Source organism: Hemitrygon akajei, unplaced genomic scaffold (assembly GCF_048418815.1).
Source record: "Hemitrygon akajei unplaced genomic scaffold, sHemAka1.3 Scf000057, whole genome shotgun sequence".
In the NCBI taxonomy this organism is placed as follows: Eukaryota; Metazoa; Chordata; class Chondrichthyes; order Myliobatiformes; family Dasyatidae; genus Hemitrygon; species Hemitrygon akajei.
Genome location: NW_027331943.1, coordinates 3,475,217 through 3,501,739, shown reverse-complemented (window position 1 = coordinate 3,501,739; position 26,523 = coordinate 3,475,217). Strand labels below are relative to the sequence as shown.

The 26,523-nt window shown below is 45.3% G+C and overlaps 2 protein-coding genes and 1 long non-coding RNA gene across 3 annotated transcripts in view; 1 reads left to right on the top strand and 2 right to left on the bottom strand.

Moving 5' to 3' along the window:
• LOC140721558 (uncharacterized) overlaps positions 1–2,147 on the top strand; it is a 33,003-nt gene extending 30,856 nt beyond the window's left edge. The window contains exon 2 of the long non-coding RNA XR_012097401.1: positions 1,803–2,147. This is a non-coding gene — a long non-coding RNA (uncharacterized lncRNA). The remainder of the gene's footprint in view (positions 1–1,802) is intronic.
• Positions 2,148–9,339: 7,192 nt separating this feature from the next.
• On the bottom strand, positions 9,340–10,579 carry LOC140721535 (uncharacterized). Its single transcript, XM_073036348.1, has one exon. It carries the CDS (start codon positions 10,474–10,476, stop codon positions 9,340–9,342), a length of 1,137 nt encoding a protein of 378 aa, XP_072892449.1. The 5' UTR covers positions 10,477–10,579.
• Positions 10,580–12,282: 1,703 nt separating this feature from the next.
• LOC140721534 (NACHT, LRR and PYD domains-containing protein 3-like) overlaps positions 12,283–26,523 on the bottom strand; it is a 117,827-nt gene continuing 103,586 nt past the window's right edge. Inside the window, exon 8 of the mRNA XM_073036347.1 lies at positions 12,283–12,371. Within this exon, the coding sequence (XP_072892448.1) occupies positions 12,283–12,371 (89 nt within the window). The remainder of the gene's footprint in view (positions 12,372–26,523) is intronic.

The window sequence follows — 26,523 nt, the reverse complement described above, 5'->3', positions numbered from 1 at the left end:
GGTGAAGGTAGATTGTGAAAATAAGATCGGTGCTTGATCTCAGGAGAGGGAATTTGGAAAATACCAATGAGATGCCTTTTAGAACAGCTTGGAATTGGGCAGCCGGCTGGTGGCGTAGTGGCATCAGTAGCGGGAGGTCCTGAGTTTGAATCCAGCCGGCACCCTTGCATGCTCTCCATCTGTGCTGGGTTAAGAGCTGGTGATCTCTTAATAAAAAAATCTCACCCGGCAGAAAGCAAATACAACAATGGCAAGCCATTGCTGTAACTAACCTCACACACGATTTCCCAATACGTCAGAGGAAATCGCCCGCTAAATTGGAAGTTACGCATGTGACCTACCTTCCCTTTGCAATTGTGCCCACTAGGGAAAAGTTAATTTGGGAATGAACCAGATTTGATTGGGGAGCTTTTGGTAAAGGGAGCATGTGGATACATTGATAATAACATGACTGAATTCACCCTTCAGTTCACCCTTACCTTTGAGAGGGGAAAGGTAAAACAAGATGCATCATTATTAGTGGAGTGAGGGGAACTACGGAGGCACTGGAGAAGAGCTTACCAAAGTTGATTGGAAGGGGACACTGGCAGGGATGATGGCAGAATAGCAATGGCTGGAGTTGCTCCACTTGACAGCCTCAGGGTTGAAGAGAAACACATCATATTCCACCTGCACAGCTCCAACCTGAAGGCATGAATATCGATTTCTCCTTCCAGTAAAAAAAAATCACAGCCCATTGCCTTTCCTTCTACTTACTCCCGAGTAATGTAACTTTACACAGTCTGACCACTGACATTTGGGACTTCCATATTCCTGCCAGTGCCTTCCGCAGATAAGAGTGAGTACAATACTTATTCAGTTCATCAGCCATCACCTTTCACCCTCACCCCATTACTACCTCTCCAGCATCATTCTCCAGTGGTTTGATATCCATTTCTGTCTCTCTCTTACACAATATGTACCTGAAATTAAAAATGGTATCCTCTTTAATATTACTGGCTAGCTCATCTATGTATTCCATCTCTTCCTTCTTAATGGTTTTGGTTGCATTCTGTTCATTTTTAGAACTTCCCAATTCTCTAACTGCCTAGCAATTTTTGTCCTGTGCCCCCTTTGGTCTTTATGTTGTCTTTGGTTTCTCTTAGCAGCTACGGTTTTGTCACCTTACCCTTAGAATACTACTTCCTCTTTGTGATGTGTATATCCCGTCACTTCCGAATTGCTTCCAGAAATTCCAGCCATTGCTGCTCTGTTTTCATCCCTGCCCGTGTTCTTTCCAAATCAATTTTGACCAATTTTTCTCTCAGGCCTCTCTAATTCTCTTTTTATTCATATCTGACTTTAGTTTCTCCTTCTCTAATGTCGGGGTGAATTTGATCAGATTAAGATCACTTGTCCCGAAGGGTTCCTTGAACTCAAGTGACCTAATTAATTCCGGTTCATTACAGCACCCAATCCAGAATAGCTGATCCCCAAGCGGGCTCAACCACGAGCTGCTCTAAAAAAGCATCTTGTTGGCATTCTAGGAATTCCTCCTCTTGAGACCAACACCATCCTGATTTTCCTAATCTCCTGCATGTCAACCCCCCATGACTATTGTAACATTGCCCTTTTGGCACTCATTTTCTATCTCTCATTGTAATTTGTGGACCACATACTTACTACTGTTTTGGGGTCACTATACAATTCCCATCAGGGTCTTTTTGTACATTTGCTGTTCCTTAATACTACCCACAGATTCTACACCGCCCAACCCTATGCCAACTCTTATCTAATGATTTTATTTAATATTTCACCAACAGAGCCACACAACCCCACGACCGGCTTGTTATTTCACTAAACATATAAATATCTGGGAAACAGGAGGACCTGCAGATGCTAGAAATCAAGAGAAATTCACACAAAGTGCTGGAGAAGCTCAGCAGGTCAGGCAGCATCTATGGATGGGAAACAACATTTCCGGCCATGACCCTTCACCGGGACTCGTGATAACCACGTATCTGAAAAATCAACAAGCAAAAGCAACAGAAAGTAGTGCAATATTGGGAAAAACCTTTGACAAAATTTATTTCAAGGCTTTAAAAAACTGCCGAACAGAGCTCAATAGTTAACAAATACAACAAAGGCAATAAACACTTCCATCAATACCGACATTGACTTTTTTTAATGAAAATATCTTAGTCCCATTTCAATCAGTAAAATGTACAAACATAAGTAAGAACTGAAATGACAAGTTTAGAAAAGAATATTTACACTCAAACCCACTTAGATTGACACGACCTTGGACAGAAAGAGGAAGAGGACTAACGCACATGAGAAAAAAAATCACATAAGACCATAAGACACAGGAGCAGAATCGGCCATTCGGCCAATCGAGTCTGCTCCACCATTTCATCATGAGCTGATCCGATCTGCCCTTTAGTCCCATTCCCCCACCTTCTCACCGTAACCTTTGATGCCCTGACTACTCAGATACATATCAATCTCTGCCTTAAACACACCCAATGACTTGGCCTCCACTGCTACCCGTGGCAACAAATGCCACAGATTCACCACCCTCTGACTAAAAAAATTTCTCCACATCTCTGTTCTGAATGGGCGCCCTGCAAACCTTAAGTCATGCCCTCTTGTACTAGACTCCCCCGGTCACTCTCGAAATTGCATTCAGCAACGGGATGGACAAATATCCAGCCTACAGCTTATTGAAACTTTCTCCCCAATGTGAACCCGGTCGTGTGTTACAAGGTTAGATTATTGAGTGAATCCCTTCCCATATTCACAGCAGGTGAACCGCCTCTCCCCAGGGGAACACAATGATGCAGCCTTGGTGGAGACGGTTGAGAGAATCTCTTCCCAAAGCCTGAGCAGACGATCTATGGTGTGAACTCCCTGGTGTTTTAATAGATGAGATGATCATGTGAATGCCTTCCCACATTCACAGGTCGACGGCCTCTCCCCAGTGGAACTCACTGGTGTGCCAGCAGATCAGATGACTGAGTGAATCTCTTCCCACAGACTGAACAGGTGAAATCCCTCACTGCAGTGTGAACTGACTGGTGAGTCACTAGGTGAGATGATGTGGTGAATCTCTTCCCACAGTCTGAGCCACACAACCCCATCAGTTCCAATATCCAGATCACTGACAAACCATGTGAGAAGTAGTGGACCGAATACTGACCCCTGAAGACCACAAGTCACTGCTGGCCAACCAGAAAAGGCCCCTTTTATTCCCACTTGATGCCTCTTGGCTGTCAGCCATTCCTCTATCCATGCCAGTATTACTTCGGATTTTTATCCTGTTAAGCAGTTTCATGTGTGACACCTTATCAGATGCTTTCTGAAAATCCAAGTAAATGATATCCACCGCCTCTCGTTTGTCCATCCTGCTTATGACTTCCTCGAAGATCTGTAACAGACTTGTCAGGCAAGATTTCCCTGCACAGAACCTAAGCTGGCTTTGACTTATTATATCATTAGTCTCCTAGTACCCCAAAACCTCATGTGTTATCAAGTGATTCTTGACGGGTCATGACCAATGCATCTGTTATCTCTCCAGCAACCTCTCTCAGGACTCTGGGATGTAGTCCATCAGGTCCAGGTGACTTATCCACTTTAAGAACCTGAGTTTGCCTAGCACGTTTTCCTTTGTAATAGCAATGGCACTCACTCCTGCTCCCTGACACTCACGGATCTCTGGCACACTGGTGGTGTCTTCCACAGACAAGACGGATGCAAAGTACCTATCAAGTTCATCTACCATCTCTTCCCCATTTGTACCCCATGAGCATCACTTTCCAGTGGTCCAATACCAACTCTCGCCTCCCTTTCGTATATTTTATAACTGGTTTATATTATTGTATAGTTTGCTGTCTTATTTCACCTTTCCCCTTATAGCTTTTATTTTAAATTTGCCTGTTGTTGGATGTTAAAAGCTACCCAATTATCCAACCTACTACCCACTTTTGCTACCTTATATGCTTTTATACAGTCCTTAACTTCTTTTGTCAGCCATGATAGCCTAGCCCCGCAGTTTGAGAACTACGTCTGTGGGACATATCTATTCTGCACATTATGAACTATTCCCAGAAACGTCAGCCATTTCTGCTCTGGCGTCATCTCCACCAGCATCCTCCAATCCACCTGGGGAATCACCTCTCTCACGCCTCTGAAATTCCCTTTCATTCCATTGCGATACTACGCATGTGACCTGTGCTTCTCCCTCACAAATTGCAGTAGGAATTCAATCATATTATGATCACTGCCTTCTAATGGCTCCTTTACATTAACCTCCCTAATAAGATCTGGGTTATTACACAACACTCAATCTAAGATAGCAGTTCCCCGAGTAGGCTCAACCATCAGCTGCTCTAAAAAGCCATTTCGTTAGCATTCAATACATCCCCTCTTTTGCAATCTCACGCCAATCTGACTTTCCTAATCCTCCTGCAGATTGAAGTCACCCACTACAGTTGTGTCATTAAATTTATTACATAAATGCCAAACATTCAGCAGTACCTGAGGCAGAAGTGAGGATACATGCTTTTACCAAGGAGAGAAGGTGTTTTTGAAGCTGAAAGGCCTGAAGGTAGATAAGACACCGCAGAGTTCAGAAAGAGGAGGCTGAAGAGATTGTGAAGGCATAAAACATAAAACAGTACAACACAGGAAAATGCCATTCGGCCAGTCTAGTCCATGCTAAAGCATTAATCTTCCGAGTTCCAACTACTTCCACCTGGACCATAGCCCTCCATATGCTTCTCATTCAGTGACCTAAGCAAATTTCTCTTAAAGATTACAATCGTCCCTGCCACTTGCTCTGGCAGCTCGGTGCACACTCTCCCCGCCTCTGAATGAAGAAGTTCCCCCTTAGTTTTCTCTTCAAGTGATGAGTAATGATCTATCAGAAATCACTAGATTTTGGAACGGTTCTGGTGGACCAGAAATTTGCAAATGTCACTCCACTCTTTAAGAAGAGAGGGGGCACAAGAAAGAAAATTATTGGACAGTTAGTCTGACCGTAGTGGTCAGGAAGATGCTAGAGTGTACTAAGAGTGTGTTTTTTGGGTACGGTAATTGGGGAAACATGATTAAGTAGGCCAAAGTCAGCCGGATTCTTTCAAGGAAATCTTGACTGACAAATCTCTTGGAATACTTTGCGGAAATAACAGGCAAGATAGATAAAGCAGAGGCAGTGTATGTTGTTTGCTCGGATTTTCAGATGATCTTCAACAAGGTACCCCATGCAAGGCTTATTGAGAAAGTAAGGAGGCATGGGATCCAAGGGCACATTGCTTTGTGCATCCAGAACTGGCTTGCTCACAGAAGACAAAGAGTGGTTGTAGACTGGTCATATTCTGCATGGAGGTCGGTGACCAGTGGTCTGCCTCAGGGATCGGTTCTGGGTCCCCTACCCTTCGTGACTTTTATAAATGACCTGGATGAGGAAGTGGAGGTACGGGTTAGTAAATTTGCTGATGACACTAAGGTTGGGTTAGGTTGCAGGGGGATATTGATAGTCTGCAAACCTGGGCTGAGAAGTGGCAAATGGAGTTCAACCCAAAGTGTGATGTGGTTCATTTTCTTCGGTCAAATATGATAGAATATAGTATTAATGGTAAGCCTCTTGGCAGTGTGGAGGAACAGAGGGATCTTGGGGACGGAGTCCATAGGAGACTCAAAGCTGCTATGTAGGTTGACTCTGTGGTTAAGAAGCCATACTTTACATTGGTCTTAATCAACCGCAGGCGTGAGTTTAAAAGCCAAGATGTAATGTTCCAGCTATATAGGACTTTGGTCAGACCCCACTTGGAGTACTGTGCTCAGTTCTGGTCGCCAAACTACAGGAAGGATGTGGAAGCCATAGAAAGGGTGCTGAGGAGATTTACGAGGATGTTGTTTGGATAGGGGAGCATGCCTTTTGAGAATAGGTTGCGTGAACTCAGTCTTTTCTCCTTGGAGTGATGGAGGATGAGAGGTGACCTGATGGAGGTGTACAAGAAAATGAGAGACATTGATCGTGTGGATAGTTAGAGGCTTTTTCCCAGGGCTGAAATTGCTAGCACGAGAGGGCATAGTTTGAAGATGCTTGGAAGTAGGTACAGAGGAGATGTCAGGGGTAAGTTTTTTTACACAGAGAGTGGTGAGTGCTTGGAATGGGCTGCTGGCAATGGTGGTGGAGGCAGACACGATAGGGTCTTTTAAGAGACTCCTGGATAGGTACACGGAGCTGAGAAAAATAGAGAACTGTAGGTAACCCTTGGCATTTCTAGAGCAAGGACATGTTCGGCATCGCTTTGTGAGCTAAAGGGCCTGTAACGTGCTGCAGGTTTTCTATGTTTCTAAGGTGCTGCACGTGAGGCTGCTTAACAGGATCACAGCTCATGGAATTACAGGAAAGAAACTTGTACTGACAAGGGAGAAAGAGTCAGAATAATGTGGGCAATTCTGTTTTGCTGTCGATAACTAATGCTGTTCTGCAGGGGTCAGTATTGAGACCGCATCGTTTCATGTTAAATCTGAATGATATGGATGATGGAATTGATACCTTGGTGACGAACATTGCAGTTGATACAAAGATAGGTAGGGGACAGGTAGTTTAGAGCAAAGCGGGAGTCTGCAGAAGGACTTCGATAGGTCTGGAGAATGCCAGCAAAGTAGCAGTTGAAATACAGTGTATGCAAGTCATGTACATTTGGTAGAAGTAATTTTGTGTAGGAAAAAAATAAATGGGAGAAACTTGAAAAAATTAGAGGTGCATAAGTGCTTGTGAGTCCTTGAGCAAGAGGCCCTAAAGGTTTGCTTGTAGATGGAGTTGATTAAGGATGACAACTGCAATGTTAGCAATATAAGAGCAGGGATGCGATACTATAGCTTTATAACGCATTGGGCAGATCACTGTTGGTGTATTGTGAGCAGAGTCCGACCTGTACTTCCGACTTATTATCTGAGCAAAAGATGTGTTCTTATTGGAGTGGGTCCGGAGAAGTTTCAAAGAATGATTCCAGGAAGACCAAGAGTGGATGACCTGGATGAGGAAATACGTGGGAAGGGATTCACTCAGTCATCCAACCTACAGAAATTTATCAATCTCCACTGCTGCTGATTTCCACACACAAATAAATCAAAAGGGATTTCCCCAATCAAATCGATAATTAATCGATCAATAGCCCCCAAACAACACGGCACAGCCGGACACAAAACAGGGGACTTTACATCTCACAACACTGGATTCAGTAATGAAACCCGTGATTAATGTTGTTGTCCCTCTCAAATCATAAGAAACACACATTAAGGTGCATTTAAATGCGAGCGCATCCCCACAGGTGATGTCACACAGACCCCCGTCGCGCCTGACGTCACGCATGGGCTTCCCACATCGGGATCTGCCCTTACGTGCACAGCATCTTACGTCATCCATGCGCTGGTGAGCTCGGGCTTTATCAGTTTAATAGCTGGGCTAATAATCACGTGACCAGCCCTCCCCCACCGCTGTCAACAGAGGATTCAGGGGCTGCGCTATTCCCATTGGTGCAAAGCGATGTCAATCACTTGTTACCACCAGTCGCAGAGGTGGACAAGTCCAGAGGGCGTTACCCCCGCTGAGTTCGCCTCCCGCTCCGGCCTCAAACTCCACATCATGCGGAGTAAATGTCCGTTTTTTGATTTATTTCCATTTTCCTCCAAGGAAAGTTGGGGGGTTTGTGAAGCGTCTTCTGTGGCTGGAGTCTGATGTGTCGCCGAGAGGTAGGAGGAGACCGCTCGGCCCGTCAGTTTGATGCCAGTTCCCTGGGGAGGGAGAGGAGGGATTTTATTGAAAGGAAAAAGATGGTGTGAGAGGGGGCGGACAGGATGTTTGTCCCGGTGGAAATCTGTGGAAATGTCTGAGCCCACGCTGGTGGCGAGCAGAGGGATTCACGTTGGGGGCGAAACACCGGCAGACGGTTGACCTGCAAGTGGGGCCAATGACAGGGGTAGGAGGTGAGTGGTTGGGGCAACACGGGGCTACAGAAGATGGACATTTTTTGCACAGAGGATTAACAAAGTGGTTAGAGAGTATTTGTTATAGAGAGTGCAATGAAGTTTCAATAGACTGATCCCTGAAATGGTTGGGTCATCATATGAAGAAAAATCAAATGTGATAACCATTGCATTTAGATAATCGAGGACTGAGAGATGAACACATTGAAATGCACATCTTTACCGGTTGAAACAGGGATCACAGTCTCTGAAAAAGGGGGTGGATGCCTATATTTTATAATATAACCCCTATTGTTTTACCTTTACCTCCTCTCCCAGTTTTATGCTTCCCTCGTCTTTCACACCCCCTTACCTGCTTAAGATTCAGCCCATTAGCAACAGTCAGCAATTCATTCCTTTTGGCTTTTCCTAATGCCTCAGGGGTTGGCGCTTCCAGAAATTTATAAATCTCCACTGCTGCTGATTTCCACACAAATAAATGAAAAGGGATTTCCCCAATCAAATCGATAATTCATCGATCAATAGCCCCCAAATCTGTTCATATCCCAGACCCACGCCCCAAATTTTTTACAAACCATAATGCTTTAGAAACAAACCAGCAGCAATAGACTACACCTGGAGTCTGGTTTTGATGTTAAATCTATCTTTATTAGAATCTACTTGTAATATTGCAACTTAAACAAGATAAACAGAAGTTAACAGTGTTAAGTTTATAGATGTGTGTAAATGTAACTCCCAAACTATTGAGCTCGGGGGAAACAAGGCTTGGAGTCTTGAGATGGTAAAGTATGAAAGTTCCGTTCAACTACAGAATAGACGATGAGAGAGAGATTTGTAATCCATGGTAAATGGCGAGAGAACGCAAATATGTAGAATTCCACAGGTTCTACGGTGGTAAAACGAGAGAACAGTTGCTGTAGATTTTATCCATCATCGTTCCAAATCCACATACAAATTCTCACCGAAAGTGACTTGTCAGAAGGTGTATCGTCTTCAAGTGAACTACCACACCACAGCCAGGCAAGGGTTAACACATAAGGGGTCTCCACGGGATACACCAAATCCGATCCACTCCTATGGATCAAACAAGGTGACAACCACACATTCTATGTACATGAATCGATAATTAACCCACCTTGTGGGCATAGGAAAGTTCTAAACAGTGACCCTTGGCCACTAGTTCCCTGGTTTCGATCCTTCAGTTTTTCCTCCTTCGTCTCCGTCTGACTCTGAGTGTCTGTGTCCTCGGTTAAAAGTAAACAATCTGCGAGCGATGTAAACAAGCTGCAAGTCAGACTGATTCGCCTTCTTAATCTCTCTCTCTCTTAAAATAACAGTATACAGCAAACAAAACCCAGGGATTCATAACAACGGCCAGTCCCCACTGTGAACTGACTGGTGTGCCAGTAGTTGTGATGACTGAGTGAATCCTTTCCCACATTCTGAGCATGTGAATGGCTTCTCCCCAGTGTAAACTCGCTGATGTACCAGTAGGTTGGATGACTGAGTGAATCCCTTCCCACATTCTGAGCAGGTGAATGGCCTCTCCCCAGTGTGAACTCGCTGATGATTCTGTAGGTGGGATGACTGAGTGAATCTCTTCCCACATTCTGAGCAGCTGAACGGCCTCTCCCCAGTGTGAACTCGCTGATGAATCTGTAGGGTGGATGACTGAGTGAATCTCTTCCCACATTCTGAGCAGGTGAACGGCTTCTCCCCAGTGTGAACTCGCTGATGAATCTGTAGGGTGGATGACTGAGTGAATCTCTTCCCACATTCTGAGCAGGTGAACGGCTTCTCCCCAGTGTGAACTCGCTGATGACTCAGAAGGCTGGATGAATGAGTGAAACCCTTCCCACATTCTAAGCAGGTGAATGGCTTCTCCCCAGTGTGAACTCGCTGGTGACTCTGTAGGTTAGCTAACCGAGTGAATCCCTTCCCACAGACTGAGCAGGTGAACAGCTTCTCCCCAGTGTGAACTCGCTGATGACTCAGTAGGTGGGATGACTGAGTGAATCTCTTCCCACATTCTGAGCAGGTGAACGGCTTCTCCCCAGTGTGAACTCGCTGATGACTCAGTAGGTGGGATGAATGAGTGAATCCCTTCCCACAGACTGAGCAGGTGAATGGCCTCTCCCCAGTGTGAACTCTCTGATGACTCAGTAGGTGGGAGGACTGAGTGAATCTCTTCCCACAGTCTGAGCAGGTGAATGGCTTCTCCCCAGTGTGAACTCGCTGATGACTCAGTAGGCTGGATGACTGAGTGAATCCCTTCCCACAGACTGAGCAAGTGAACGGCTTCTCCCCAGTGTGAACTCGCTGATGAATCTGTAGGGTGGATGACTGAGTGAATCTCTTCCCACATTCTGAGCAGGTGAATGGCTTCTCCCCAGTGTGAACTCGCTGATGTACCAGTAGGGTGGATGACTGAGTGAATCCCTTCCCGCAGACTGTGCAGGTGAATGGCTGCCCCCTGGTGTGAACACATTGGTGTGCCATTAGGTCAGATGATCGAGAGAATCCCTTCCCCGAAATTCAGCAGATGACTCTGAAATTCTGCCCAGTGTGATCTGACTCTTGGGTCCACAGGTGGGATGCCCGGCAGAATCCTTTCTCACACACAGAACAGATGAATGGCCTCGCCCAGTGTGAACTTGCTGATGTACCTTCAGTTGAAATGACAGAGTGAATCCCTCCCCACAGTCTGAGCAGGAAGGATGGTTGATTGAATCCCTTGCTCCACTTCTTAAATATCTAGACAGAGACAACAAAACTGGCGTGCTGTGTTTGGGATCCCTGGAGACAAATTCCTTCTCGTTTTTAACCTGTAGAAGATTTACAAAATCCATCAATGGGTGTAGGACAACATTTCAGATGAGATTACTTGAGTTGCCAAGGTTTGATTTGGTATCACACTGTTACAGTGAGGTTAAACCCAAGTTGGAAGAGAAATCATCTCCTGACTGGGCAGAGTGCTGGTATCTGAAATGACCATCAATCCCCATATGCGTTTCAAGTTCCAACTCCTTAAAGTGCAGGGTTACAAGCTGCAGCTGGATGCATTTCTTGTAAGTGAGGGCATCAGGGACACTACAGGTCTCCCCATCTTCCCTCCAATACCCCCTCTAATTGTAATAACCAGTGTGTACATAAGTCTTGCACTGTGCATTTTTTTTACCCAGTGACAAGATGTGCACAGTGAATTTTTTTATAGAGAGGTATTCATTTTCACAGCTAGCAAATCACTGTCAATAGGAACTTTGATCTCCTCTGGGTTCGATGCAGTTCATCTGCACTCTCACACAACCTATGTAGCAGGCCTGTAATGTGTAATGAAGGATTTTCTCACCAAAGATTTTGCATATTGTCCATATGTGGTTTGCTTGCTAAGTTACGCTTTAAAAAGTCAGATTTCCAAATATCACTCCACTTCTTCCCACTTGCAAATTCTCCAGCAACTTTTGCAACACCACAATACACACAGGGGACTCAAGTATCACCAGTTTCTGTATTCTACATAAATATTTCCCCTGAACCCTCCCCCCCCCCGCCAATGACTACAGTGGTGAACTCAGTTTCTATATTCCCCTGAAGCCTCCCCCAATTCTCCAGCAATGTTTGCATCGCCACAATACACACATCAGACAAAAACTGACAGTGGTGAACTCAGTGATGGCAATGCCACTAAATATGAAGGGAAGGGCAGTAGTCTGTCTCATTGGAGTCTGGCACATTTGTGATGTGAAAGCTACTTGTTGCCCAGGACAAAGGTGTTTGATATCATAATGCACTCAGAGAGAATGGGACAAAACATGTTCTCACGGGTAAAAAAGTCCAGAACAAGAGGTGGTAGAACAAACAACAGACACAAAATGCTGGAGGAACTCAGCAGGCCAGGCAGCATCTATGGAAAAGAGTACTAATGCTGAATTTCGCTGGCATTTTGTGTGTGTTGCTTGGATTTCCAGCATCTGCAGATTTTCTCTTGTTTGTGATCGGTGGTAGAAGAAAGGTGATTTTCTCAGCTGGTGATGTAAAAGATTTTGTTCCCTTTCTCCGAGTTGCTAATCCTTGCATTTAGATAGCTGGAGCTCAGCTCTGTCTGAGAGATCCATCGGTTCCCATTCCCTCATCAGCCGGAAGCTCCCCGGGGCCCGTGTACGGATCGTGGGGCTGAGAGACAGGGATGAGAGCAGGACTGTCCCGGGATTGTTGGCCACGGTGTTCGGATTTCACAGGAATTGTTGTGAATTCGGTGTTTAAGATAAAATCACGGAGAATCGCTCTTACCTGCAACCGACATTTTCAAGGCGTGAAACTCAGGGACGTCCTCAGCCTGACGCTTGCACATTTCATTGGTGCTTCAGCGCCGGCAAAATTCTTAACGCATGGCCCTATGGGTAATCACGATGCCATTAACCATTTCTGCAAGCACCGGTTCAATGTCCATACCTCATTTTTTTTCGTGTGTATAGAAAAATCTGCAGCTGTTTTAACGCAGAAAGCGGCTCCCATAAGCAATATACTCAATATCAACGTGTATCTAATGCCAAAGTAAAATGCAGATATAAAACACAGGAGATTCTGCAGTTGCTGGAAATACAGAGACGCACACACACACACAATGCTGGAGGAACTGTGCAGTTCAGGCAGCAACTAAGCAGCGGAGTACACAGGCTAGGTATGCTGAAGGGGCTCGGCCTAAACATTGTCTTTTTATTCCTCTCCACATTTGCTGCCTGAAATTAACCACCTTTTTATCGGTCAACCAGTTTACAAATGTTTCTGATCTTTCTTTTGTAGCCACATCCTGTTGGTCTGATTCCTCCTCCTCCTGGTAAACTCTGGACCACATCTCTCTCTGGAGCCCCAAAGCCCTGACTCAGGCTGGCAACTTTTTTGGTTTTTGACTCTGCACCATCGAAGATTCACTCGCTAGTCTGCTGTCAGACTTTAGAGGTGCATTGTGTTGCGAGACCGCGGGTTCATTTACTGTGAGTGTCGCTTTAAGTGCCTGAGTGAGGCGGGGCTGTGACGTCAGACACAAGGAGAGAGAGGGAGAGAGAGAGAACATCAAAACCACAGTGAGATCCTCTTATTCAGCCTGGTGAAAATCAAGCAGATGTATAAGATGATGAGAGGCATTGGTCGTGTGGATAGCCAGAGGCTTTTTCCCAGGGCTGAAATGGCTAACATGAGGGGAATAGGTTTAAGCTTCTTGGAAGTAGGGACAGAGGAGATGTTAGAGCTAACTTTTTTAAGCAAAGAGTGGTGTGTGTGTGGAATGCACCGCCAGCGACGGTGGTAGAGGCGGATACAATAGGGTCTTTTAAGAGACTCTCAGATAGGTACATGGAGCTCAGGAAAATAGGTGGCTCTGTGGTTGAGTAATTCTGAGCAGTTTCTAGAGTAAGTTACATGATCGGCACGGCAATGTGGGACAAAGCATCTGTAATGTGTTGTGCATTTATATGTTTCCATGAAATTCACGGGAAATCTCCTATCCCACGGAGTGGTGACTAGTTGCAACCTGTCATCTCAGGGAGAGTGAGAGGGGAATGACAGGGAGAGATTTTGATATACTGATATGGAACAGAAACATGGGCAGGAACCAGATGGGCTGAGTGGCCTTTCTAGTGTACATTGTGAGTGTGGTAGAGACAGTAAGTACCTGAGACACGGGATTTGATACAGAACTGATTCATCTTTCACAGATCCACAATATTAAACACCAGTCTAGTTTAAGGCTAACATCAGCAGAACAGACTCCTCCAATGCTCAGTGACCAGGGTTCAATCCTGGGTGCGATGAGCAGCCGCAAGAACTGCAGAATCTGACAGTAACAGTCCCTCATGAACCTACAGCTGCCTTCAGTCACCATGATGGCTAAACTTTTAACACACAGATGATTTGAACTTCCTCCCTGATGTAGGAGCGCTCAGACTGAAGATGTAGGGGAGAAGGCAAGAAAATAGAGAATAAAGTTATTTGCACCGTTAGGGATAAACAGAGAGGAAGAGGTGGAAAGTTTCTTGAATGCATCTATTTTAATGTTAGAAGCATTGTAAGAAAGGTGGATGAGCTAAGAGTATGGATTGATAACTGGAAAGATGATGTTGTATCTATTAGTGAAACATGGTTGCAGGAGGGGTGTGATTGGCAACTAAATATTCCAATATTTTGTTGCTTCTGGTGTGACAGAATCAGAATGGCAAGAGGGGAAGGTATTGCAATGCTTGTCCGAGAAAATATTACAGCGGTGCTTTGACAGGACAGATTACAGGGCTCATTTAGGGAGCCTATTTGGGTGGAATTGAGGAATGGGGAAGGTATAGTAACACCTATAGGGGTGTCTTATAAACCACCTAATTGGGAGTGAGAATTGGAGGAGGAAATTTGTAAGGAGATAGCAGATATTTGTAGTAAGCACAAGGTTGTGATTGTGGGAGATTTTAATTTTCCACACATAGAAACATAGAAAATAGGTGCAGGAGTAGGCAATTAGGGCCTTCGAGCCTGCACCGTATTCAGTATGATCATGCCTGATCATCCAACCCAGAACCCTGTGCCTGCTTTCTCTCCATACCTCTGATCCCTTTAGCCACAAGGGCCATATCTAACTCCCTCTTAAATATAGCCAATGAACCGGCCTCAACTGTTTCCTGTGGCAGAGAATTCCACAGATTCACCACTCTGTGTGTGAAGAAGTTTTTCCTCATCTTGGTCCTAAAAGCCTTCTCCTTTGTCCTTAAACTGTGACCCCTCATTCTGGACTCCCCCAACATCAGAAACAATCTTCCTGCATCTAGCCTGTCCAATCCCTTTAGAATTTTATACGTTTCAATAAGATCCCACCTCAGTGTTCTAATTTCCAGCGAGTATAAGCCTAGTCGATCCAGTCTTTCTTCATATGAAAGTCCTGCCATTCCAGGAATCAATCTGTTGAACCTTCTTTGTACTCCCTCTATGGCAAGAATGTCTTTCCTCAGATTAGGGGACCAAAACTGCACACAGTACGCCAGCTGTGGCCTCACCAGGGCCTTGTACAGTAGCAGTAGAGCCTCCCTGCTCCTGTACTCAAATCCTCTTGCTACGAATGCCAACATACCATTTGCCTTTTTCATTGCCTGCTGTACCTGCATGCCCACTTTCAATGACTGGTATACAATGACACCCAGGTCTCGTTACACCTCCCCTTTTCCTAATCAGCCATTCAGATAATAATCTGTTTTCCTGTTCTTACAACCAAAGTGAATAACCTTACATTTATCCACATTAAATTGCATCTGCCATGAATTTGCCTACTCACCTAACCTATCCAAGTCACCCTGCATCCTCTTAGCATCCTCACAGATAACACTGCCGCCCAGCTTCGTGTCATCTGCAAACTTGGAGTTGCTGCATTTAATTCCCTCATCTAAATCATTAATATATATTGTAAACAACTGGGGTCCCAGCACTGAGTCTTGCAGTACCCCACTGGTGACAGCCTGCCAATCTGAAAAGGTCCCGCTTATTCCCACTCTTTGCTTCCTGTTTGCCAACCAATTCTCTATCCACATCAATACCATACCCCCAATACCGTGTGCTTGAAGTTTGCTAACTAATCTCCTGTGTTGGACCTTGTCAAAAGCCTTTTGAAAATCCAAATATACCACATCCACTTGTTCTCCCCTATCCATTCTACTAGTTATATCCTCAAAAAATTCTGTAAGATTCGCCAGACATGATTTTCCTTTCACAAATCCATGCTGATGTTGTCCTATTATTTCACCTCTTTCCAAATGTGCTGTTATCACATCTTTCACAACCAACTCTAGCAGTTTCCCCACCACCGATGTCAGGCTAACCAGTCTATAGTTCCCCGGTTTCTCTCTCCCTCATTTTTTAAAAAAGTGAGGTCACATTAGCCACCCTCCAATACTCAGGAACTAATCCAAAATCTAAGGAGTTTTGAAAAATTATCACTAATGCATCCACTATTTCTTGGGCTACTTTCTAAAGCACTCTGGGATGCAGAGATAGATAGATAGATAGATAGATAGATAGATAGATAGATAGATAGATAGACAGATAGACAGACAGACAGACAGATAGATAGATACTTTATTCATCCCCATGGGGAAATTCAACTTTTTTCCAATGACCCATACACTTGTTGTAGCAAAACTAATTACATACAATACTTAACTCAGTAAAGAAATATGATATGCATCTAAATCACTATCTCAAAAAGCATTAATAATAGCTTTTAAAAAGTTCTTAAGTCCTGGCGGTAGAATTGTAAAGCCTAATGGCATTGGGGAGTATTGACCTCTTCATCCTGTCTGAGGAGCATTGCATCGATAGTAACCTGTCGCTGAAACTGCTTCTCTGTCTCTGGATGGTGCTATGTAGAGGATGTTCAGAGTTATCCATAATTGACCGTAGCCTACTCAGCGCCCTTCGCTCAGCTACCGATGTTAAACTCTCCAGTACTTTGCCCACGACAGAGCCCGCCTTCCTTACCAGCTTATTAAGACGTGAGGCGTCCCTCTTCTTAATGCTTCCTCCCCAACACGCCACCACAAAGAAGAGGGCGCTCTCCACAACAGACCTATAGAACATCTTCAGCATCTCACTACAGACATTGAATGACGCCAACCTTCTTAGGAAGTACAGACGACTCTGTGCCTTCCTGCACAAGGCATCTGTGTTGGCAGTCCAGTCTAGCTTCTCGTCTAACTGTACTCCCAGATACTTGTAGGTCTTAACCTGCTCCACACATTCCCCATTAATGATCACTGGCTCCATATGAGGCCTAGATCTCCTAAAGTCCACCACCATCTCCTTGGTCTTGGTGATATTGAGACGCAGGTAGTTTGAGTTGCACCATATCACAAAGTCCTGTATCAGTTTCCTATACTCTTCCTCCTGTCCATTCCTGACACACCCCACTATGGCCGTGTCATCAGCGAACTTCTGCACATGGCAGGACTCCGAGTTATATTGGAAGTCTGATGTGTACAGGGTGAACAGGACCGGAGAGAGTACGGTTCCCTGCGGCGCCCCTGTGCTGCTGACCACCGTGTCAGACCTACAGTCTCCCAACCGCACATACTGAGGTCTATCTGTCAAGTAGTCCACTATCCAATCCACCATGTGAGAGTCTACTCCCATCTCCGTTAGTTTGTGCCTTAAGATCTTGGGCTGGATGGTGTTAAAGGCACTAGAGAAGTCAAGGAATGTAATCCTCACAGCAGAACTGACCCCCTCTAGGTGAGAGAGTGATTTGTGCAGCAAATACGTGATAGCATCCTCCACTCCCACCTTCTTCTTATACGCAAACTGAAGAGGATCCTGGGCGTGCCTGGTTTGTGGCCTCAGATTCTGTATTATCAGCCGCTCCATGGTCTTCATCACGTGCGACGTCAAGGCAACAGGTCTGAAGTCATTCAACTCCTTTGGTTGTGGTTTCTTCGGTACCGGGACAATACAGGATGTTTTCCACTGTCTGGGTACTCTTCTCTGCTCCAGGCTCATGTTGAAGATGCGCTGTAGTGGTTCTCCCAGCTCAGTCGCACAGGCCCTCAGTAATCATGGGGAAACTCCATCCGGTCCAGCCGCCTTGCTGGTACAGATCTTCCTCAGTTGACCTTCCACCTGTGCAGCCGTAATCCTGGGCGTGGGCAAGGTCTCCTGTGAGTGGCTATTTTCCTGTGAGGGAAGTTTGAGGGAGGACAAGTAGAAAGACAAGCCTGGTGTGGAGTTCTGCGGTGAGGATGAGATTGTGCTGTCGAACCTATTGAAGAAGTTGTTCAGCTGGTTCGCTTTCTCCACATCTCCACTTATGTTTGCCCCCCCGCTTTGCACCGCATCCGGTGATGATCTTCATCCCATCCCACACCTCCTTCATGCTTTTTTTCTGCAGCTTTTGTTCTAGCTTCCTCCTATACTGCTCCTTTGCCCCTCTTATCTGTACTCTGAGTTCCCTGGGGATTTATCTGCCTTTAATCCCTTCAATTTACCTAACACCACTTCCCTACTAACATGTATTTCCCTGAGTTCCTCCATCTCACTAGACCCTCGGTCCTCTACTATTTCAAGAAGATTATTTATGTCCTCCATAGTGAAGACGGAACTAAAGTAGTTATTCAATTGGTCTGCCATATCCTTGATCCCTATGATCAATTCACCTGTTTCTAACTGTAAGGGACCTATATTTGTCTTAACCAATCTTTTTCTTTTCACTTATCTCTCAAAGCTTTTACAGTCAGTTTTTATGTTCCCTGCCAGCTTTCTCTCATAATCTTTTTTCCCTTTCCTTATTAATCCCATTGTCCTCCTCTGCTGGACTCTGAATTTCTCCCAGTCCTCAGGTGTGTCACTTTTTCTGGCTAATTTGTATGTTTCTTCTTTGGACTTGATACTATCCCTAATTTCCCCTGTCAGCCACGGGTGCACTACCTTCCCTGGTTTATTCTTTTGCCAAACTGGGATGAACACTTGTTGTAGTTCATCCATGCAATCTGTAAATGCTTGCCATTGCATATGAATGTTGAGGAACCAACTAGAGAGCAGGCCATTCCACATTGGGTATTGAGCAAAGAGGAAGGGTTAGTTAGCAATCTTGTTGTGCGAGGCCCCTTGGGTAAGAGTGACCATAGTATGGTGGAATTCTTCATTAAGATGGAGAGTGACATAGTTAATTCAGAAACAAAGGTTCTGAACTTAAAGAAGGGTAACGTTGAAGGTATGAGACGTGAATTAGCTAAGATAGACTGGCAAATGATACTTAAAGGGTTGACGGTGGATATGCAATGGCAAGCATTTAAAGATCGCATGGATGAACTACAACAATTGTTCATCCCAGTTTGGCAAAAGAATAAACCAGGGAAGGTAGTGCACCCGTGGCTGACAAGGGAAATTAGGGATAGTATCAAGTCCAAAGAAGAAACATATAAATTAGCCAGAAAAAGTGGCACACCTGAAGACTGGGAGAAATTCAGAGACCAGCAGAGGAGGACAAAGGGCTTAGTTAGGAAATGGAAAAAAGATTATGAGAGAAAGCTGGCAGGGAACATAAAAACTGACTGTGAAAGCTTTTACAGATATGTGAAAAGAAAAAGATTGGTCAAGACAAATGTAAGGACCTTTACAGTCAGAAACAGGTGAAATGATCATAGGGAACAAAGACATGGCAGACCAAACTGAATACCTACTTTGGTTCTGTCTTCACTAAGGAGGACATAAATAACCCTCCGGAAATAGTAAGGGACCGAGGGTCTAGTGAGATGGAGGAACTGAGGGTAATACATGTTAGTAGGGAAGTGGTGTTAGGTAAATTGAAGGGATTAAAGGCAGATAAATCCCCAGGGCCAGATGGTCTGCATCCCAGAGTAGCCCAAGAAATAGTGGATGCATTAGTGATAATTTTTCAAAACTCCTTAGATTCTGGATTAGTTCCTGAGGATTGGATGGTGGCTAATGTAACCCCATTTTTTAAAAAAGGAGGGAGAGAAAAACTGGGGAATTATAGACCAGTTAGTCTGTCGTCGGTGGTGGGGAAAATGCTAGAGTTGGTTATCAAAGATGTGATAACAGCACATTTGGAAAGAGGTGAAATCATCGGACAAAGTCAGCATGGATTTGTGAAAGGAAAGTCATGTCTGACGAATCTTATAGAATTTTTTGAAGATGTAACTAGTAGAGTGGATAGGGGAGAGCCAGTAGATGTGGTATATTTAGATTTTCAAAAGGCTTTTGACAAGGTCCCACACAGGAGATTAGAGTGTAAACTTAAAGCACACAGTATTGGGGGTATGGTATTGATGTGGATAGAGAATTGGTTGGCAGACAGGAAGCAAAGAGTGGGAGTAAACGGGACCTTTTCAGAATGGCAGGCAGTGACTAGTGGGGTACCGCAAGACTCAGTGCTGGGACCACAGCTGTTTACAATATATATTAATGATTTAGATGAGGGAATTAAATGTAGCATCTCCAAGTTTGCGGATGACACGAAGCTGGGCGGCGGTGTTAGCTGTGAGGAGGATGCTAAGAGGATGCAGGGTGACTTGGATAGGTTAGGTGAGTGGGCAAATTCATGGCAGATGCAATTTAATGTGGATAAATATGAGGTTATCCATTTTGGTTGCAAGAACAGGAAAACAGATTATTATCTGAACGGTGGCCGATTAGTAAAAGGGGAGGTGCAACAAGACCTGGGTGTCATTGTACACCAGTCATTGAAGGGAGGCATGCAGGTACAGCAGGCGGTGAAAAAGGCGAAAGGTATGCTAGCATTCATAGCAGAAGGATTTGAGTCCAGGAGCAGGGAGGTTCTGCTGCAGTTGTACAAGGCCTTGGTGAGACCACACCTATAATATTGTGTGCAGTTTTGTTCCCCTAATCTGAGGAAATACATTCTTGCCATAGAGGGAGTACAAAGAAGGTTCAACAGATTGATTCCTGGAATGGCAGGACTTTCATATGAAGAAAGACTGGATCGACTAGGCTTATACTCACTGGAAATTAGAACACTGAGGTGGGATCTTATTGAAATGTATAAAATTCTAAAGGGATTGGACAGGCTAGATGCAGGAAGATTGTTTCTGATGTTGGGGGAGTCCAGAACGAGGGGTCACAGTTTAAGGATAAAGGGGAAGACTTTTAGGACCGAGATGAGGAAAAACTTCTTCACACAGAGAGTGGAGAATCTGTGGAATTCTCTGCCACAGGAAACAGTTGAGGCCAGTTCATTGGCTATATTTAAGAAGGAGTTAGATATGGCCCTTGTGGCTAAAGGGATCAGGGGTATGGAGAGAAAGCAGATACAGGATTCTGAGTTGGATGATCAGCCATGATCATACTGAATGGCAGTGCAGGCTCGAAGGGCCGAATGGCCTATTCCTGCACCTATTTTCTATCCACCATCAACCCTTTAAATATCATTTGCCAGTCTATCTTAGCTAATTCACGTCTCATATCTTCAAAGTTGCCCTTCTTTAAGTTCAGAACATTTGGTTCTGAATTAATTATGTCACTCTCCATCTTAATGAAGAATTCCACCATATTATGGTCACTCTTACACAAGGGGCCTGGCATGACAAGATTGCTAATTAACCCTTCCCCATTGCCCAATACCCAGTCTAGAATGACCTGCTCTCTAGTTGGTTCCTCGACATGTTGGTTCAGAAAACCATCCCGCACACATTCTAAGAAATCCTCTTCCTCAGCACCCTTACCAATTTGGTTCACCCCACTACCTGCTTTCTCCCAGTACGTGGATTGTTACACCAGGGGTAACAGGACTATTGACCTGCTGTATGCAAACGTAGAGGATGCATACAGTGCATCCCCCGCTGCCTGCACTGGGGAAAGCTGATCACAACCTGGTTTTGTTACAGCCCAGATATAAATCAATTGTGATGAGGCATCCCACTACTAACACGCTCTTTTAGAAAATGGACTCCTGAAGCTGAACAGGCCCCTGAGAGACTGCTTCGGTACTTCTAACTGGGATGTACTGCAGGGGGGGCTTTTCTGGGGGCGTTGGGGAGGTCACTGAATGCACAACGGACAATATTAACTTTTGTGTGGATGTCGTTGTTCCTGTTAGAACTGTTCGCTGCTATCCCAATAATAAGCCCTGGATCACTAGTCACATCAAAGGCCTCCTAAATCAGAAGAAGAGGGCCTTTAAAGATGGTGATCGGTTGGAGCTTAAAAGAGTTCAGAAGGAACTCAGAGTACAGATAAGGGGGGCCAAAGGAGCAGTATAGGAGGAAGCTAGAACAAAAGCTGCAGAAAAAAAGCATGACGGAGGTGTGGGATGGGATGAAGATCATCACCGGATGTGGTGCAAAGCGGGGGGGCAAACATAAGTGGAGATGTGGAGAAAGCGAACCAGCTGAACAACTTCTTCAATAGGTTCGACAGCACAATCTCATCCTCACCGCAGAACTCCACACCAGGCTTGTCTTTCTACTTGTCCTCCCCTCTTACTTCCCTCACAGGAAAATAGCCACTCACAGGAGACCTTGCCCACACCCAGGATTACGGCTGCACAGGTGGAAGGTCAACTGAGGAAGATCTGTACCAACAAGGCGGCTGGACCGGATGGAGTATCCCCACGATTACTGAGGGCCTGTGTGACTGAGCTGGGAGAACCACTACATCACATCTTCAACATGAGCCTGGAGCAGAGAAGAGTACCCAGACAGTGGAAAACATCCTGTATTGTCCCAGTACCGAAGAAACCACAACCAAAGGAGTTGAATGACTTCAGACCTGTTGCCTTGACGTCGCACGTGATGAAGACCATGGAGCGGTCTGATAATACAGAATCTGAGGCCACAAACCCAGGCACGCCCGGGATCCTCTTCAGTTTGTGTATAAGGTGAAGGTGGGAGTGGAGGATGCTATCACGTATTTGCTGCACAAATCCCTCTCTCACCTGGATGGGGTCAGTGGTGCTGTGAGGATTACATTCCTGGACTTCTCTAGTCCCTTTAACACCATCCAGCCCAAGATCTTAAGGGCACAAACTAATGGAGATGGAAGTAGAATCTCACATGGTGGATTGGATAGTGGACTACTTGACCAGATAGACCTCAGTATCTGTGGTTGGGAGACTGTAGGTCTGACACGGTGGTCAGCAGCACAGGAGCGCCGCAGGGGGGACCGTGCTCTCTCCGGTCCTGTTCACCCCTGTACATATCAGACTTCCAATATAAACTCGGAGTCCTGCCATGTGCAGGAGTTCACTGATGACACGGCCATAGTGGGGGTGTGTCAGGAATGGACAGGAGGAGGAGCATAGGAAACTGATACAGGACTTTGTGATATGGTGCAACTCAAACTACCTGCGTCTCAATATCACCAAGACCAAGGAGATGGTGGTGGACTTTAGATCTAGGCCTCATATGGAGCCAGTGATCATTAATGGAGAATGTGTGGAGCAGGTTAAGACCTACAAGTATCTGGGAGTACAGTTAGACGAGAAGCTAGACTGGACTGCCAACACAGATGCCTTGTGCAGGAAGGCACAGAGTCGACTGTACTTCCTTAGAAGGTTGGCGTCATTCAATGTCTGTAGTGAGATGCTGAAGATGTTCTATAGGTCAGTTGTGGAGAGCGCCCTCTTCTTTGTGGTGGCGTGTTGGGGTGGCAGCATTAAGAAGAGGTACGCCTCACATCTTAATAAGCTGGTAAGGAAGGCAGGCTCTGTCGTGGGCAAAGTACTGGAGAGTATAACATCGGTAGCAGAGCGAAGGGCGCTGAGTAGGCTACGGTCAATTATGGAAAACCCGGAACATCCTCTACATAGCACCATCCAGAGACAGAGAAGCAGTTTTCAGCAACAGGTTTTGCTATCGATGCAATGCTCCTCAGACAGGATGAAGAGGTCAATACTCCCCAATGCCATTCGGCTTTACAATTCAACCGCCAGGAGTAAGATATGTTAAAGTGCCGGGGTTAGGACTCAATGCATTTAAGTAAACTACTTAAGAACTTTTTAAAAGCTATTATTAATGCTTTTTGAGAGGGTGATTTTAGATGCATATCATATTTTTACTGAGTTAAGTATTGTATGTAATTAGTTTTGCTACAATAAGTGTATGGGACATTGGAAAAAATGTTGAATTTCCCCATGGGGATGAATAAAGTATCTATCTATCTATCTAATGATGTTTTGTCAGAATGACTTCAAACATTTAGTTTTTAGTGCAGATCTTCAGCAACTTGAGATTCTGCCTGATTTCCACCGAATGACAGACTAGTGACAGTGAAGGGTGGGGGGGGGGGGGGGGGGGATTTCCAAACACGATTTGAACACCAGACTCACGGGTCTATTTCTACTGTTGTAAACACGGAAAAGCCGATCCGGAGATGTCAGAACACACCACAGCTACTGAATTAATGATACATACTACTGTATAAAACATTCAGAAAATAACAAAGTTAGAAGAAACCAAAAGAACTTTGTCATATATTCTTTGACCCTCACCAAATTTTTATCAAAACCCCATAGAAAGTTTCCCATCCGGACACTTCACGCTTTGCACGATAACTACTCTGCCCGTGACTGTGAGGAACGGCAGAGGACCTTTGGATACAGATCGGCACATCACAGAAACCATTCTCCCCCCGAGACTTCACGGTTCCTCGGTAAAGCAGGCAGTGAAATCAAAGATCTCCACAACCTGGGACGTTCTCCTTTCTCACCCACCCCACTCCGGGAGAAGACACAACAGCCATAAAGCTCCCAGGACAAATACGAGGAGCTTCAGGAAACGAGGCGAGTTCGGGGGAAGTTAATGGAACTCAGTGGGCAAAATCACACCACGTGATTTGGCGTCACAAAGCGGAGGGCGGGGCAAATGTGCAGCACACAGCCTCACGTGACCTGTCGGCGGGACTTCCAATTCAATTCTGCGGAAACAGACAACCAGGGCTCCTGGTTTGGATCGTTCAATGCAGATTAAGTGAAGTCGACACATTTCTGACGAGCCCCGATAATTGGAAAATAAATGAGTAACTAGCCCCCTCAGTTCGGAGCTCACGACCAACATCGGATCTCCCCGCTCGGGATTGGTCTCAATACTCACCGATGGGAAAGTGATACCTTCGGCCCGCAGACAGAGATCCCGACGGAAGAGACGAAAGGCTTTCCCGAACACATAGCCGACCCACCTTCAGCTCTGAGCGGAGAGGATAACTCCGTCCACCCGGAGACTGTGAGCATGCGCGAAGAGATTGTTACATCATCGGGAGGCGGGGCCTCGGAAACAGACGCGCAGATGCTGCCCATCTGCGGTTAAATCGGAGGGGCAAACGGGATCACGTGTCAGGAGTGGTGACCCCCTCCCCCCCCAGGCAGAGAATCCAGCTACTCATTAGTCTGTGGAAAGAAGCAAACTTGCCGCTCACATCTCCTCTCACCTTAAATGTATTAGACATTTCAACCCCCAGGAAAAATATATCGTCTGTCCATTCTATCTATTCCCCTCGTAATCTTATAAACGTCCACCAAGTCTCACCCCAGCCTGCGCCGCTCTGGAGAAAACAACACAAGTTTGTCCAGCCTTCCGTTATAGCTCATGCCCTCTAATCCAGGCAGTGTCCTGGTAAACCTCTTCTGCGCCCTCCTCCAAAGCCCCGACATCCTTCCGAGAATGGGGGCGACCAGAACTGTATGAAACAACTTCCAGATGTGGTCTAACTACTTTTATAAAACTGTGTTACGAACTGAAACGTTTTAGAAAACGAACCAGCAGCAATAGAGTTCACACTGGAGTCCTGGTTTTGATGGTTTAAAACAATCTGTTTATTAGTATCTACTTATAATATAGTAACTTACCGAAATAAAGGAAAGTTAACAGTGTTAAGTGTATATATGTATAAATGTAATTCCCAGACTATCGAGCCTGAGGGAACAAAGCTTAGAGTCTTGAGAGGTAAAGTAGGAAAGTTCAGTAATCCACGGGAATAAATGATGGGGACAGAGATATTTGTAATCCAGGGCGAAACGTAGAGAAAAGGCCGTTACTTCAAAATAACCGTAGACGAAGTTCTTATCCGTTGAATCCGTCCACATCCGAGTTATCAGCGAAAGTGGACCTGTCACAGGGAATACCGTCTTCCAGGGGTTACCACAACAACATACCCAGGCAAGGGTTTAACACAATATATTCCAAAACCCACTCCTATGGATTATACGAAGTGACAGCCACACACATTCGTTGTGGTTCCGTGTACCGATGATCAACCCACTCTTGTGGGCATAGGAGAGTTCCAAGCCTCAGCTGCGACTAACTGAAGCGATCAGCTTTTCCAGTCTCTCTCTCTCTCTCTTTAGACTGGCCGACTGCCTGTCTGCCGATTCGCTCTCTCTCTTATGGTTCAGTCCACAGTCAGCGCTGTCAGCCTGTGACTGACGTCATAGTCCCGCCTCCTCACGCCGGCGCCTGTTAAAGAAACAGTCACAGTACGACCGCAGGCTCGTAACAGCCGCAAACACCACTCCCGACTTTTGAACTCAATGCTTCAACTAATAAAGACAAACGTGCCATTTGCCTTCTTAACCACCCGATCAATCTGTGCAGTCTCTTTCAGGGTAGCGATGAACTTGGGAGTCCTGAGATCCCTCTGATCATCGACACTGTTCAGGGTTTTGCATTTAACAGTGTACTGTCTCCATACATTCGACCTACCGAGCTGCCAAGATGATCATCACTAATCAAATCTCACTGAGATTTCTCGGGTCCTGTTGAATTTATTGCCAAGTGCACAAGTACGGGAAGGTACAGGGACAGAGAAACACTGACTTGTGGCAGCATCACAGGCAAGTACCATTCAGATAACACCACGGAACACAAATTATACAATTCTCTGTCAGTAACAATCTGTAAATATGTTTTATGTCATTAACAATGTACAAAATACATTGGTGTCATGATCAATATTAAAATGTGTATTTTGTGTCAATAACAGTCTTGGAAATGTTGAATTTGGTCCCTGTCTCCATTCCTCCTGTAATCCACAACCAGCTCCTTTGTTTTTGTC

Excerpts from the sequence above, each read along its gene's own strand:
- LOC140721535 (XM_073036348.1), bottom strand. The coding sequence starts at position 10,476 with ATGGCACACCAATGTGTTCACACCAGGGGGCAGCCATTCACCTGCACA.